The sequence below is a fragment of the Lepisma saccharinum genome, chromosome 1, assembly GCF_977018435.1.
Source record: "Lepisma saccharinum chromosome 1, izLepSacc3.1, whole genome shotgun sequence".
Taxonomy (NCBI): Eukaryota; Metazoa; Arthropoda; class Insecta; order Zygentoma; family Lepismatidae; genus Lepisma; species Lepisma saccharinum.
Genome location: NC_139229.1, coordinates 51400987 through 51415117, shown reverse-complemented (window position 1 = coordinate 51415117; position 14131 = coordinate 51400987). Strand labels below are relative to the sequence as shown.

The 14131-nt window shown below is 41.0% G+C and overlaps 2 protein-coding genes across 3 annotated transcripts in view; both read left to right on the top strand.

Moving 5' to 3' along the window:
* Dg (Dystroglycan) overlaps positions 1-14131 on the top strand; it is a 370061-nt gene that overhangs the window by 172075 nt on the left and 183855 nt on the right. The window lies entirely within an intron of this gene.
* On the top strand, positions 8379-8843 carry LOC145981083 (histone-lysine N-methyltransferase SETMAR-like). Its single transcript, XM_083114242.1, has one exon. It carries the CDS (start codon positions 8379-8381, stop codon positions 8841-8843), a length of 465 nt encoding a protein of 154 aa, XP_082970368.1.

Below are 14131 nucleotides of genomic sequence, written 5' to 3'. Positions count from 1 at the left end.
GGGGGTAAAGGCGGTCAGGGGCGTGATGCTGATCACATCACCCCCACTCACGACCAGATCAAGAAAGTGTGGGGCGTTACCCCCACACCCCCTATACGCCTTCATAGCGTGGTGCTATGCACAGGGGAGCACTTTCCTTTTTTTTTACAGCATATTCTTTAAACTACAAGATCCATACTTTTATCACTACACTCTGTTCAACGAATCTTTGGAGCAAGGTCGCGCGTAACTGTTGAGAAGGGGAGAAAGCAAGTGGGCGGAGCGAAGCAGTACGCGCTGCTGCTAGCAGCTGGTAACTGCAATCGTGTTGCCCCTTCAAACAATCCCTTTTCTCTCTCACGCGTTCATTGGTCGAGTACTCTCGAGTGAGTAACCTCTTGCGCAGAGACTTAATTTCGTTCGCTTGCTCCAGAGATTCCCGGGACAGAGTACAAATACCATTTTTACATATCGAGTGTTATGGGGCTTACGCTATCGTTTGTTTTATGAATAGATTTAAACTTGCTTTCCCGCACGATGGCATATTTCATACATGTATCCTTCATACTCAGTGTCATGATGAGCCCATAAAGGTCTTCGCTGTTAGGCAAAATACCTTTTCTTTATTGCTACAAATGTCATAAGAATGACTTAATATAAGTTAAAGTCAGGGTATTATGGGTTCGTGCACATAGTTTATTTTGCTTATTTTCGTGAATAATGCTTATAAATGTCTGTTTACCTGATTTTCAGAATTAACTTTGCATTGCACTAAGACAATTCAAATATACAGTGTATTCATGACCCAACAAAACGACGATTGAAAGCTGTTAAATACCGTTCTTATTGCATAACCTTGAATTCAAATCGAATCCGTATACGATCAAAGAATAATTTTGCCAACAATTTCAAATTTTGCCGCTAGATGGCAGCATGTACGCAAGTCAAACCTCTGAAAGTTTAGGGGTGTGGTGTATTCCTTTTATGTCGTAAACATCTAGTAAGAATAGATTTTCCAAACTTCAACCCCTTAGCGGTGAAAAGGGAGATTTGTTATTTATTTTGATTCGTTTACAACCCAAAACCCTGGTTCTGCACTTTATTATAAACAAAACAGATGGCGCTGTGTGTATTATACAATTAGATATGATGGTGTTTGCGGAGGTCTGTGTAAATGGACTAATGAACACGTCTAATATACAGGATGTCCCAAAAGTACTTTACAACTTCAATGTCAAATAACGAGACTTGTAATTCACTTAGAGAAAGAAAATAAGTTTTATAAGATGCTCCAACAAGTTTTGTTCTCTTAGGTAATGAATAACTTCCTTGTCTTTCCAGGTTGCAGGACCAACAGACGGGAAAAGACGCAGTGTGTGGCTTGGTTTATTGGAACCAAGTCAGACACCCAAGTCCAGAGAAATTTAAGAACGCGATACGGGAAACCACCACCCTCTCGGCCATCCATAAGATAATTGTACCGCAACTTCATGCAGACAGGCAGTGTGGTTTTGAAGCACCATGTAGGCAGGCCAAGAGCAAGTGAAGAAGATGCGGAAAGAATTCGACAGGCTTTGCAGCTTCACCGCAAAGTCTATTCGGATGGCATCACAGGAGCTGCAAACCCCTCGCACGACAGTGGTTTCCCGTATCGCGTTCTGAAATGTCTCTGGACTTGGGTGTCTGACATGGTTTCAATAAACCAAGCCACACACTGCGTCTTTTCCTGTGCAGACTCCATTTCTCAAATTATGTTGCTCCTGCCACCTGGAAAAGATATTCATTACCTAACAGAACAAAACTTTTTGATAAACTTACTTAGTTTCTCTAAGTGAATTACAAGTCCCGTTATATGACATTGAAGTTGTAAAGTACCTTTTGGGACACCCTGTATTTAAAAAAAAATATGTGGACCCACTCGTGGCCGGTCTCGGGCATATAATAAAGCTGTAAATAAGGGAGGAAAAATCACAGTTACGTCCCACAAATTCCTTGACCAACATCCAAATGTTAACAAAGCTTCCACTGCTGTAGGTACCTTTTGTAAGAAAGAAGCTCTAGTTGGCACGCCTTGCGACCTGAATGCTTTGCACACAAAAGCTCTATTAACGAACCATCACTTCTAGTAGGTGCCTTTTTTTTTATATCCTCAGACTGACGATGAAGGAAGATGCCATTACTTCTAGTTCTTGCGTTGGGTGTGCACCGTGGGCCCTATATTGAAAATCGAACTGCGACAGGGAGAGGCAGGCTACTACGACCCGCTAGTTTATCACTTTTTTTCCTGTCTGCTTCAACAACCTATGGGGGTCAAGTTTCCTAGCCACACACCTGGCTCCTCTCCCAGAATTAGACTGTCCTCTTCAGCACTTGAATCAATAGAGGGGGCGAATAGACTGTATGGGGGAAGGTTTTTGACTAGAAAAACTGTTTTGTTATTTTTTTTTTAGTTCAGGACGTTTTTTATTTTAATTTTTTGATGTGTGTTGGAATTGTTTCGTCTCTCACACAATACAACAACAAGCCCAAACAAAAATAAAAGAAGAAATCGTGATAGGAATTTGGCAAAATGAAATCACTAATGGAATCCATGCTAAATCGATTAGCTGTGATCGATGTAATGGGAATCCCTCATTTCTACGGTTAGTTTAACCGCCACGGGATGCGAGGGGACATGATTGGGCAGAGGTAAGAAAATTTGATTCTATTGTGACCTTCGTTAAATGTTCAATCCAAGTTTTGGAATATCAGTTCCCTGGGAAGGACTGAGAAATGGGTAAGCCCCTATTGTATGGATCACCTATTATGTAGATTGTTACTGTCGGCTGTTCAACTGCTACTGAAGGACAGATGGACACGTCACATCGATCGCTATATATTAGGGCTGAGGCGATATCAATGCCGATGTATCGGTATCGGCCGATACCAGTCGTATCGGTTGAAATTCATCTGCCGATACTTTACCGGCATATTGGTCTTTCACGGGGTCCACAAAAATGCCGCCGACACTTCGCCTTGTCTTATTACCCTGGAAATTATGCAAAGTTCAAATTTTATTTTCATTTTGCACTAATTTGGCACGAAAAGCTTGATTTTCTGATTACATAACATTTATTTCAATATTCTGATGTAATTCTTGACTATTCTACAGGAAATTTCTTCGTAAATTTATGCATTTGGTATCGGCTCAACCCTACTATATATATATGCTGCCTACTTTCTGTAGTATTTAAGTAATTCTTGCCAACTGGAAAATTTACGTGGATGGTACATTGGAGAGCATATCGAATGAAGGTGGTATTTCACGTCCACGTAATTGAACATTTGTGGTTCTAGTTGTTTCTGAGAACTACATGGTTATAGAAATATTGTGTGAATTTCTATTGTTGGACTCATTTTATTTCATTGGATCATCGTGCATCTCCACTGTTGCTATAAACTTCAAAGAGGTGAAGGAGCTGCATATTGCATTCTCTAAATTTCCTCCCCCAAAGTACAACTGGAATACATGCAGTCGTGTAGTATGCGTACTAAAGGTACATCATACTAGTTGCAGTGGATAGCATAGAATTGCTATTGACAATACCAATCATAAACAGCACTCGCAGAGCCCACAGCCCTTTGACGGCCTATGCCCCTTCCTGGCCAAGACATCAACTCCCATTGCTGCTGTGTTGTAACTCAGGGGTTCCCAAACTTTTTCATTTCACAGCGCCCTTAGTGTTTCAAGATATTTCCGCGGCGCCCGAGTCACAATGTAGGCGGCCTCTAACATTTGCAACGCTCAGTGTGGTTAGGTTGCTTGCCTTATGTTAAAAGATAAACACATATATCAAATTCAGAAATATTTTGCACGTAAAACGTACTAAATAAGCACATATTTGGAACAGTGATATATAAAACAATGTGTAGACTAACAAGTACTACGTAAGTGTTGGGGTCCCGGGTTCGATACCCGGTGGAGGCACATAGTGGTTCGGATCCCACTTTAAACTGTAGGTCCAGTCCCGATTAGCCTTACTGTGCATAAAGTGGACTTAAAACACCAAATTAACAACAACAAACAAGTAAGTGTCATTTCAGTGGAAATATTGGAAGCCAACCTCGGCGCCCCAGGGCGCCCCGGTGCACACTTTGGAAAAGTGAACACAAAAATGTTTTCCAACTGCAAAACTTTAGCTTTGAAACGACATAGAAGTCGGTACATAACCAACATGTCATTACTTCATAAAGCACAGACACTCTGGAAATGAAAGGTATTTTTACATTTTAAAGATAATGGATATAGTTTAACAAAAAATTAGAAGCTCCGGACGTTAGAAAGCCACGTGCCAGATCTAAATTATGTATTACAAGTTTGTAGGGCACCGATTGAGAAACTAATATCTCTGATTTTTTTCAGACTGCATGGATTTATCTAACATTTTGTTGGCTAAGTCCTCCGCCCACGTATGGCTGGCTGACTTGGTTAGTGATTCTCTCGTGGGTAGGTCATGTAGGTGAAGCAGGGTTAGTGAAGTGATTCTATCGTGGCTAGGACATGTAGGTGAAGCACAACATATGAATGAGTAATTGTGTGCTAGTTTGGCTAATAAATACGGGGGGAACTCGCAAATTATGTTTTCACTAGCTCTACCTTTAAGAAGTATCCAACATCAACTTTTTTCTTTGACCCACGCAGTAGTGCACTTGAAAGCACAGTGACGTTAACAACTTCGCTTTTTTCCACTTCACTATCAGGAAGGTCATTGTTTCTGAACGATCGCTGAGCAAATAATTTTCAGAGCCTTTACTTTGCGTCCATGTATTGAAATTAGTTCATTTTTTAAATTTTTTTATGTATCATAATTCTTTTGATTTTATTTATTACGGTTAAGTACTAGAGTTGAAAAGTATCCAATTGGTGGTGATGTCAAGACCAGAAGTCTATAATATCTATCATAGATAAATTGTTTAAGAAATATACTATTAATTATGTGCAGTGCTTTTTTTTCTGGGAAGGAAGGTACACTTCAAGCTAGTTTGTAAGAGAGCTTTCTGACTGGAGCGACACGCGACAGAAAACACGGAGTTTTACACCGAAGTAAATAGTGACAAATGCAGTCTATGCGTATGCGCTACCAATAGATCGAGACGACACGCTATTGAGAAAACGAAACGAGAGTGGCGCTTGTCGCTTTTCACTTCAGTTTGAAAACTAAGTGACGAGTGTCGCTTGTCGTTTTCGCTTCAGTTTGTGTTCACCGTACGAACTACACAAAATATTGTTGAACGTTCATAAATGTGATTGTTCATCCATTCAATTAGATACTCACGTTCCCTCTCTCTCTCTCAAACAAATTTTTAAAGCTCTATTTCTGCTCGTGCCGGTACGGCGTACCGACAGGGAAAAATAGAGCACTGATATGTATTTATTTTACATGACTCTAACATGTTTAAGGCTGAACAACAAGGTCTCTATGGAGGCACATATACCCTATCCCGGGAATCTCTGGAGCAAGGCCGCGCACAAAGGTAGGGAAGGAGAGAAAGCGAATGGGCACTTACATGCTGCTGCAAAGTCTGGTAACTGTAGTCCCTCCACCCCTCCAAGCAATCACGTTTCCTCTCACGCGTTCATTGGTCGAGCCCCCTCTAAAAATTAGTCGCTACTTGAGCAGAGACTTGCTTTCGTTCGCTCGCTCCAGTGATTCACAGGAAGGAGTATAGTGGTTCGGATCCCACTTTGAACTGTAGGCCAAGTCCCGATTAGCCTTTCTCCGCACAAAGTGAACGTAAAACAACACTTAAAGAAACAAACCCGATCTTCGGAATTCATTTGAATCTGAAATAGGCTACACAGAAAACTAAATGCATCATATCGATTTATGCACCAGAATGCATAGATTGATGCACTAAAATGTGTTTTATGGCTTCTTCTAAGAATCAGATTCACATTTGATGCATTTGGGTGCATTTTTGTATGTCGTGAAAGAAACACCAAAGTGCATCATTTGACAGAGTAGCTCAGACGAAACGTTTGTGCATCATCAAAAAAGATGCATTCTGGTGCATCAAAACGCATCAACTGATGCATTGAAGTACATCTCGACTGAAACAAATCCTCACTTGAATCAAATGATGCACTTTGGTGTTTCTTTCACGACATACAAAAATGCACCCAAATGCATCAGATGTTAATCTGATTCTTTGAAGAAGCCATAAACATACTATAGTGCATCAATCGATGCATTCTGGTGCAGCAATCGATATGTGTATTATTTATTTAGCCCAGGCCCCGCACCTTTTTTTCGGGCCGGCCCTGCTCGTTATTTCCCAGTTGCTCTAACGATATTGAGCGAAGTCCGGAACTCGTCGAGAGAACCCCGTCTGATCTGTTTGCATGGTCGAGGATAAGGGAGAAGCTTCATAAATTCCTATTCCAAATTGCACTACGCTGTGTTTCGGCACAGCCCCTTAATCTCTGTGAACCTCCGGCTGGGGAGGCCCTAACGGAAGTTTGGTTAAGTTGGTTCTTCATAAGAAACACTCGGCTGTCCAAGAATAGAACCCCCGAGCCTCCCCAGAGTGCCGCAATGATAACAATCCACATTTCATAAACACTGCTACCAGGACGAGTAGGAAAGCAGACCCTCCTGGTTCTTTACTCTCAAAATCCAACAGCGATGCAAGATGTACAGGAAATAACACCATACCTTTCAAGCTGCCAATGCTCCGTACCATTTCACGGGATCAATAATTCATAATAAAAATTCTGTTATTAACACACTAACTGCCAGGCTGAATTTTGCATTTCGTCGTGGGATCTACTTTGATTATTATACACACGGCCTGTGTACTACACTTTGTTAAATACCTGTGCATTCTACTGTACAGTCAAAAGTAAAATGTCGTTGTTTGAGCTTTTTTGAAAACCTTACACCTTCCCCTGAAAACAGCCTTGCATCGGGTATTGCCTCTTGATTATCTACCATAAACCGCAAGCCTACCAAAAACGTGTATATATGATTTTTAGGGCGGGTTTTAAGGATTCAACAAGAACTGCAATTTTTCTAGGGATTGTACGAGCACCATTCAAGGAATGTTTTGATAATACCCGTGTAACAAAATCATCTGAAATTTAAAGGAATCCCGGGAGATGTATATCAAGTCTCAAGGGGTCCCGGCTTCGATTCCGGGCTGAAGCACATTGCACAGTGGTTCGGATCCCACTTTAAATTTTAGGTCCAGTCCTGATTAGCCTTTCTATGCATAAAGTGGACTTAAAACATAATTTCTTGCATTCTCTGTTTGAGTTTAAAGGCAACTTTGTGCACAGATTAGCTAATCGGGACTGAATCTAAAGTTTAACGTGAGCTCAAACCTGCACAGGGTGTCGGACCCGGGACCCCTTGATTATAACACGACGACATAACCACCATGCCATCCGAGAGGCCTTGATGTTGCAGGTGCTGATTTTCCCCCACTTTAGGACACTGTGCCTAATACAAACTATAATCAAGTTCCTCTCTATAATACCAAGAAACTTCCCTCTTTAATCATAGAATTCACATCATAGACCCAACTTCCAGGTTTTACTGGACTCAATAAAATGAAATCTCAGTACAGTAAAATTTTATCTAAGTAAGTCCCAGTTTAGACGAAAGCATTTTCTTAGCAGTTTTCTTAACATTTGTACCATGACCAAAATGCTACCGTGTAATGTGAAAACTTTTATGTTATTTCTGATGCCATGGCATATTTCATGGCATTTCTCAAGGATAGAATCAGTCCTATTTGCGTAGCATTTTTCGTAAGAAGCAGTCCTATTTCCGTAACATAACCAATCAGATGCGACCTCTAGGTCACGAGTGCAGGTGTAATTGCTACCGCGTGAGATGTAAACAATCTATCACATCACATTTTTTAAAAACTGATAACTATTCAACCAGTAGGAATAACGTTTCTTACACAACGGTATTAGGTACAAATCAATGGCACTGATTAAATACATACTTTATAACGTATGTAGAACACGTACGGAAGAATATTTTAGTTCTTTCAGTTGTGAACACCGTGCAGTCACCATAGATAGTGTAACTCGACATGCCTTTCGTGCTGTATATATTATACGAGGCATATTCGTAAAGTAAGTACCGTTTACAAATATTGCCGCTGTAACGCTGCAGTCGCGACCGTGCTTCTTATCGCTGACGTCCATCATCCGTTAGTAAGCCACAGGCACTCGTGGGAGCAGGTCATGCTTTTTCCTAGTAGTTTTCTGAAGGTTTGAAATGTTCAAGAAAATCAATCGGCCCGCCGACTGTGAAGTCCGGTCTGTGATTTGTTTTCTGAATGTAAGAAACGTGAAACCGGTAGACATCCACCGTCAACTGTGTGAGGTCTATGGAGAGGGTGCAATGAGTGAAGGGATGGTGAGGAAATGGCTCCGGGTGTTTAAAGAAGGTCGAGACACAGTTCACAATGAACCAAGGAGCGGTCGGACATCTGTTGTGACAGAGGATTTGGTGCGTGCGGTCGACGCGAAAATTCATGAAAACAGACGTTTCACAATATCGTCGCTTTCAATGGAATTTCCACAAATTTCAAGAACAGTCCTCTACGAAATTCCGACAGATGGCCTGGAATATCGAAAATTGTGCTCAAGGTGGATGCCGAAGAACCTCACAGAGGAACACAAAAACAGAATGTCTCCCAGTGTGCTAACGTTTTTGTCGCGATATGCAGAGGAAGGTGACGATTTTTTGAGCCATGTTGTCACTGGTGATGAGACATTGGTGTCGCACATGACTCCTGAATCGAAGCAGCAGTCCATGGAATGGAGTCATACACCATCGCCAGTCAAGAAGAAATTCAAGCAGTAAATTTCAACCCGCAAGATCATGTGCATCGTGTTCTGGGACAGAAAGGGTGTTTTGCTGGTTTAATTCTTGCGTAGAGGACAGACCATAAACAAGGATGCCTACTGTGACACATTAATCCGGCTGCGTCGTGCAATTCAAAATAAAAGACGCGGAATGCTTAGCGAAGGCATTGTGTTCCTTCACGACAATGCCCGTCCGCATACGGCCCAACAAACTAATAATTTGATAAAAGTCATTCGGCTGGGAACAATTTGATCATCCGTCCTTCATCCCTGACTTGGCACCAAGTGACTTTCATCTCTTTCTTCATCTGAAGTTTCTTGCTGGTCAGCGTTTCGATTAGGATGACGACGTCGAAGTAGCAGTGCATGGGATGGCTTTCATAACACGCGGGAACATTCTATGATGATGGGATACAAAAACTTGTGCCAGGCTACGACAAATGCTTGAAAAATGGTGGAAACTAAGTAGAAAAGTTGTTTAAGGCCTGTAGAATGCAATGAAAATAAAAAAGGTACAAAACTATTTTACTTTCTTTTTTACACCCTTTCGGTACTTACTTTCCGAATACTCCTCGTATATACATTGTAATCGCAAAAGCTAACCCAAATGTTCCGTGAGGTGCTTCCGTGTAAAGTACTATCTGCTATAAGATTTTTCGAAGCATTTACATACAGCATTTATGGGATCCAAAAATTCTAAAGGAAATGCTTCCGTCTAAAGCGGGCCTAAGTAAGGTTCATGTAGGTTAAACTTCTAGAATTAAACGAACCCTCTGTTCTGAAACATCCTCTTAACCAAAGAACTCGACATTTGCGTCATACGCTGTTGCTGAGTTCATGAAGAAGCACAGGGTAATAAGTTTTGTGGGACGGTTTGTTGCTAGCTTAAAAATGTAGAAATCTTCACACAGGGGTCCTTGTTTATTTTCCGGTGCCAATTAAGCCCGTATTATTAACCCAATGGAAAAAAATGTGCATCACGGCATCTGCAACTTACAACACGTTGACTTGTGCTGCAATAGTTGTTCATGAATTATTCATACTAAAAAAAGCACTGCGCAAATGCGAGACTGGCTGTCTAAATGCCATTAACGACACGGCACGGACGGCTAGACTTGCTGGCAAACTATGACGCTAACCGACCCGCTTGTGGGAAGTAGACATACTGAACGAGTGCCGCTAGATCAGTAATGCACCTACGCTAGAGTGTGGCTGTTGTCACACACACACACAGAGAGAGAGAGAGACCAAATTATGTCAATTCATGCAAATAGGTTGACTCCAGTAACGCATTAAAGTGCATAGTGCATCAAAATATACCCAGAAATGCATTATAAGGTGCTTTTATCTGCTACTGTTACGTGCAATACACTATAAATGTGAGAAGATAAACACGCTAGAAATCAAAATTATACGTTAACTGTGTAAATTGATATACCAAAAGGGCATCAACATTGTTGCAGTACAATTTTTCTCTCCCTCTCTGTGGAGAATGAACCAGTCGCAACATTTGGAAAATTTATTGTGAATTGTAGTTGAATTTTGCCTAACTGTAATAATAACTGTTCCTTTTTCTCTTTCAGGTATGTATATTGGCATTTAGAGCTACGTATTTATGTAAGTACAGAACATTTCACATTGCTTTCGTGTACAAAGTAATTTGCAAGCTCCTTAATATGTATGTGAAGCTATGATGTGCTACAACTCTTGGCTGTGTCTGATTTAACCAATCAGTGATTAGAGAGAATATTTCTGAGCATTTTCGCGGTATGGCTTTTTTTCTTTTTATTTCACTTCGCTTTTGTTCCACTTTTGGCTAATTTGCGAAGATGGGGATGAGTGATGAATGATGATATGATAAATTGGATACAAACATCCACGCCCAGGCCGGGATTCTAACCAGAGACCTCGTCGAAGCACGATGTGCTAACCACTCGGCCAAGGGGGCCGGCGCTGTATTATTAGGCTCTTTAATTTTCATAACAGTTGTCACCATTATTTTTAAAGTGGTTAGAAAGGTGCGAATATTGAAACTCTAGCGTCCCAGATGGCGTAGTGGTAACATTACCACCTCCTACATGACACAGTGCTTCGGGTCCCACTTTAAACTACAGGTTCAGCCCTGATGAGCCTATCTGTGCATAATGTGGATTTATAAACAGTCCTATTTTTTTTTTTGGCGTCACTATTAAAGGAAGCTTCCTCTTGGTTCAGTCAAGTATTTCGCTACACATCAGAGTGTCGTTCTGGAATTCGGATGGCGCGCTTTCGCTTTCGCGACTGCTAAAACTCACGGATATAATATATGGCTATTTTACGTCGCTTTTCTTCTACTTTTGAGATGCGACGAAAGGAGATGAGAGCTCTCTCTCTCTCTCTCTCTCTCTCTCTCTCTCTCTCTCTAAGAGGAAAGAAAGATCTCTTCTTTCTCCACCGGGCAAGAGGGGCACCCCCCCCCCTCAGCCATCCCCAAAAGAGAGAGAAAGAATGGGAGGAAGGTAAAATAAACGAGAGAGAGAGAGAAAAGATTTTTTCTCTTTCTCTCTCTTTCCAAAGAAAAGTGAAAAGAAAGGGGGAAACTCTCTCTCTCTCCCTCCTTCTTCCACCTCCTATCTCTCCGTTTCTTCCTTTTCCTTTCTTCTTTCTCTCTCTCCCCATTTTTCAACTTCTCTATCTCTCTCTTTCCATCCTTCATTTTTATCTCTCTCTTTAATGAGGCAGATAAGGAAAAAGATAGAGAGAGAGCGAGAGAGGGAGAAAGAAGAGAGGGAGAGGGAGAAAGACGAAAGAGAGAAAGATAATCTCTCTCTCTCGCATAGCCTCTCTCTCCTTCTCTTTCTTCTTCTGTCTTTCTCTCCTCTTCCTTTGCTTTCTCTTTCTCTCCTTTTACCTCGACGCTGTCGAAGAACACCCATGCCGGGACTGAAGCCCGGGAACAGGCGGAGTTGTTATCACAGCGCGCTGCGACACCAGGTGCCCAGGGTTCGAATCCCGGCCTGTGCATGGCTTGATCAATTTTTTCACACCATCACTGATCCTCATATTCGCGATTTGCCAAAAAGTGACAGAGAAACGAAGTAAAATGAACCGAATGAAATCAAATCAATCGTACTTGGGAACTTCGTTGGTGAGCCGTTAAGTATAAGAGTTTTCCTGGGCAGCTGGGAAATACATGTATACAGTTCTAACTTCTATATCTTTCATTGTTCCTGAAGGAACGGAAACATAAATTTAGACACCGTGTTCCTTGCGTGTGCATCCACCGTTAACAACCACGATCTGACCGGTAGCTGTGTTCCGTAAAAGGGGAAGCGATAATTCGTATGCTGGTCTGTGTAGGGTACGTCGTCACATTTGTTGTCTGGCACCAGGCCTTGGTCCATCTCTTGTCGCACCCTTCCCTCTCCACACTCCTCCAAAGGCCGTGATTCATTTCGCCAGTCCCAGCATACAAATCGTCAGTGTTACATCCAACATGGGCACGATGTGTGTTCATAATGTCTTCCTTTCGAGGATGTTGATGCACATTTGTGTACATTGGGATTTGTTTCGTAGTATTGTAGGAGCGACTAAAATGTATTGCCTAGCACCTATATCGAAATATATATATATATATATATATATATATATATATATATATATATATATATATACATACACACACACACACACATTTTGGCGCTTACAAATTCTTTGTAGAGACAAACACGTGGGAACACTGGATATTATTGTCGTTTTAGTTTACGAATGTAATGTATTGAGTGGATGAGGGACAATTTCGCACCAGTTGTGCATTTTCCATATCGTCCGACTCGAACCTTCCGGTGAAGTTTTCAGATTTATCACCAACTATATTGATTCATTTACTTTTCATTAACCAACACGCTTTTTTTTTTACTCCATGAAATATTCGAACAATTCTGAAGTCCGTATGTATTTCTTAATTACTGTAGACATTAATTCCAGCCTTTATGGCGGATTTGTCAGCGTGAGCGCTGCGAAGCGTCTGAGGTTCGAATACTGGTAAAAGTGTTGTAGATCCACCACCTTGTCATGGGAGCAGTGGCGCTACTGTCGCTCGGCTAAATTACGGGAAACCTTGTAGTTCGCATATTTTCCGAGATTTCAGAAAGCTTGGCGCTACTATACCTCACTATCGATCTCAGCTATTCAATATTCATCCTCGTCGTCGCGATTAACCTAATAGGTAGAAAAGCGACGTAAAATAACTAAGATATAAATCTGTATTATTACAGCCCTAAAGGAAAAGAACGAACTTCTGTGGTCGAGTGATTAGTGTGGTGTGAAAGCAGGAGCCCTACATTGAAATACAAATTAACAGATTAGTGTTCTATTGCCTACTTTGTATGTTTTGTTTACCGAAATTATATAGTCTCGAGCATTTAAGAAAAGCACCTTCAAGTTAGTTTGTAAATACTTGATGTATTTATCGTATTAAGAATGTTTCATGTTTTTCTAATACACATTGCTTTTTGTGTACATGTTCGTTTGCGTCTATTTACGATGCATAGGTACGCCTGAATGTCATAGTTCAGATTCAACACTTGATTTCCTGGGAAGTACGGGAAATAGGATTAAATATCAAGGAATATTGCAAAAAAATAATTTAAAATCTGAAAAATGTTAGCTAATGTTAAACATTGTAGAATATGCAGTGATTTGTGATCAACTGGTCCTGAATGAATAGTGGTGTTCTCTGCAATGTTGGTATTGGTATATATTCCTCCTGTGGAAGTGACTGCTCCAGAAAAGTGTGTGGGGGGGGGAGACATTGGGGGTACAGGAATATCTTAAGCATTTATTTATCTTTTTTCCCGATTTCCTGAGCGATTGTGGCAGCGCCTCCTCCCATTTGTACCCTCTGGCACCATCACTTCTTCTGTGGGCCACACACATGTAATACAATGTACCGACTATTGAAAGTATGGAACGCTTATTGAGGTGGCCAAAATGATTGATAAGCTTCACACGGAGTGACGCGTCTGTTCTGTGGATTCTTCTAGGTGAATACACTAGATTCTATAGTATGACATGCTACTTTACACCAAGTGAACTCCTTTGAGTCACTCAAGTTCCATAAATACCTCACTCAATGTGGAGAGGCCTTGTTTTTTTTGGTTTTTTTTTTGTTTGATAAATTGGAATATCAACCAGATTTCTTTAAAACTGAAGACATTCTCAACAAAGTCGTTTCCGAAGCCTTCTGCTTTCATTATGATTAATTATTATAATTATATTTTATGGGACAAATATTTAAACTTAGAA

Coding starts and splice junctions, on each gene's coding strand:
- LOC145981083 (XM_083114242.1), top strand. CDS start 8,379: ATGAGTGAAGGGATGGTGAGGAAATGGCTCCGGGTGTTTAAAGAAGGT.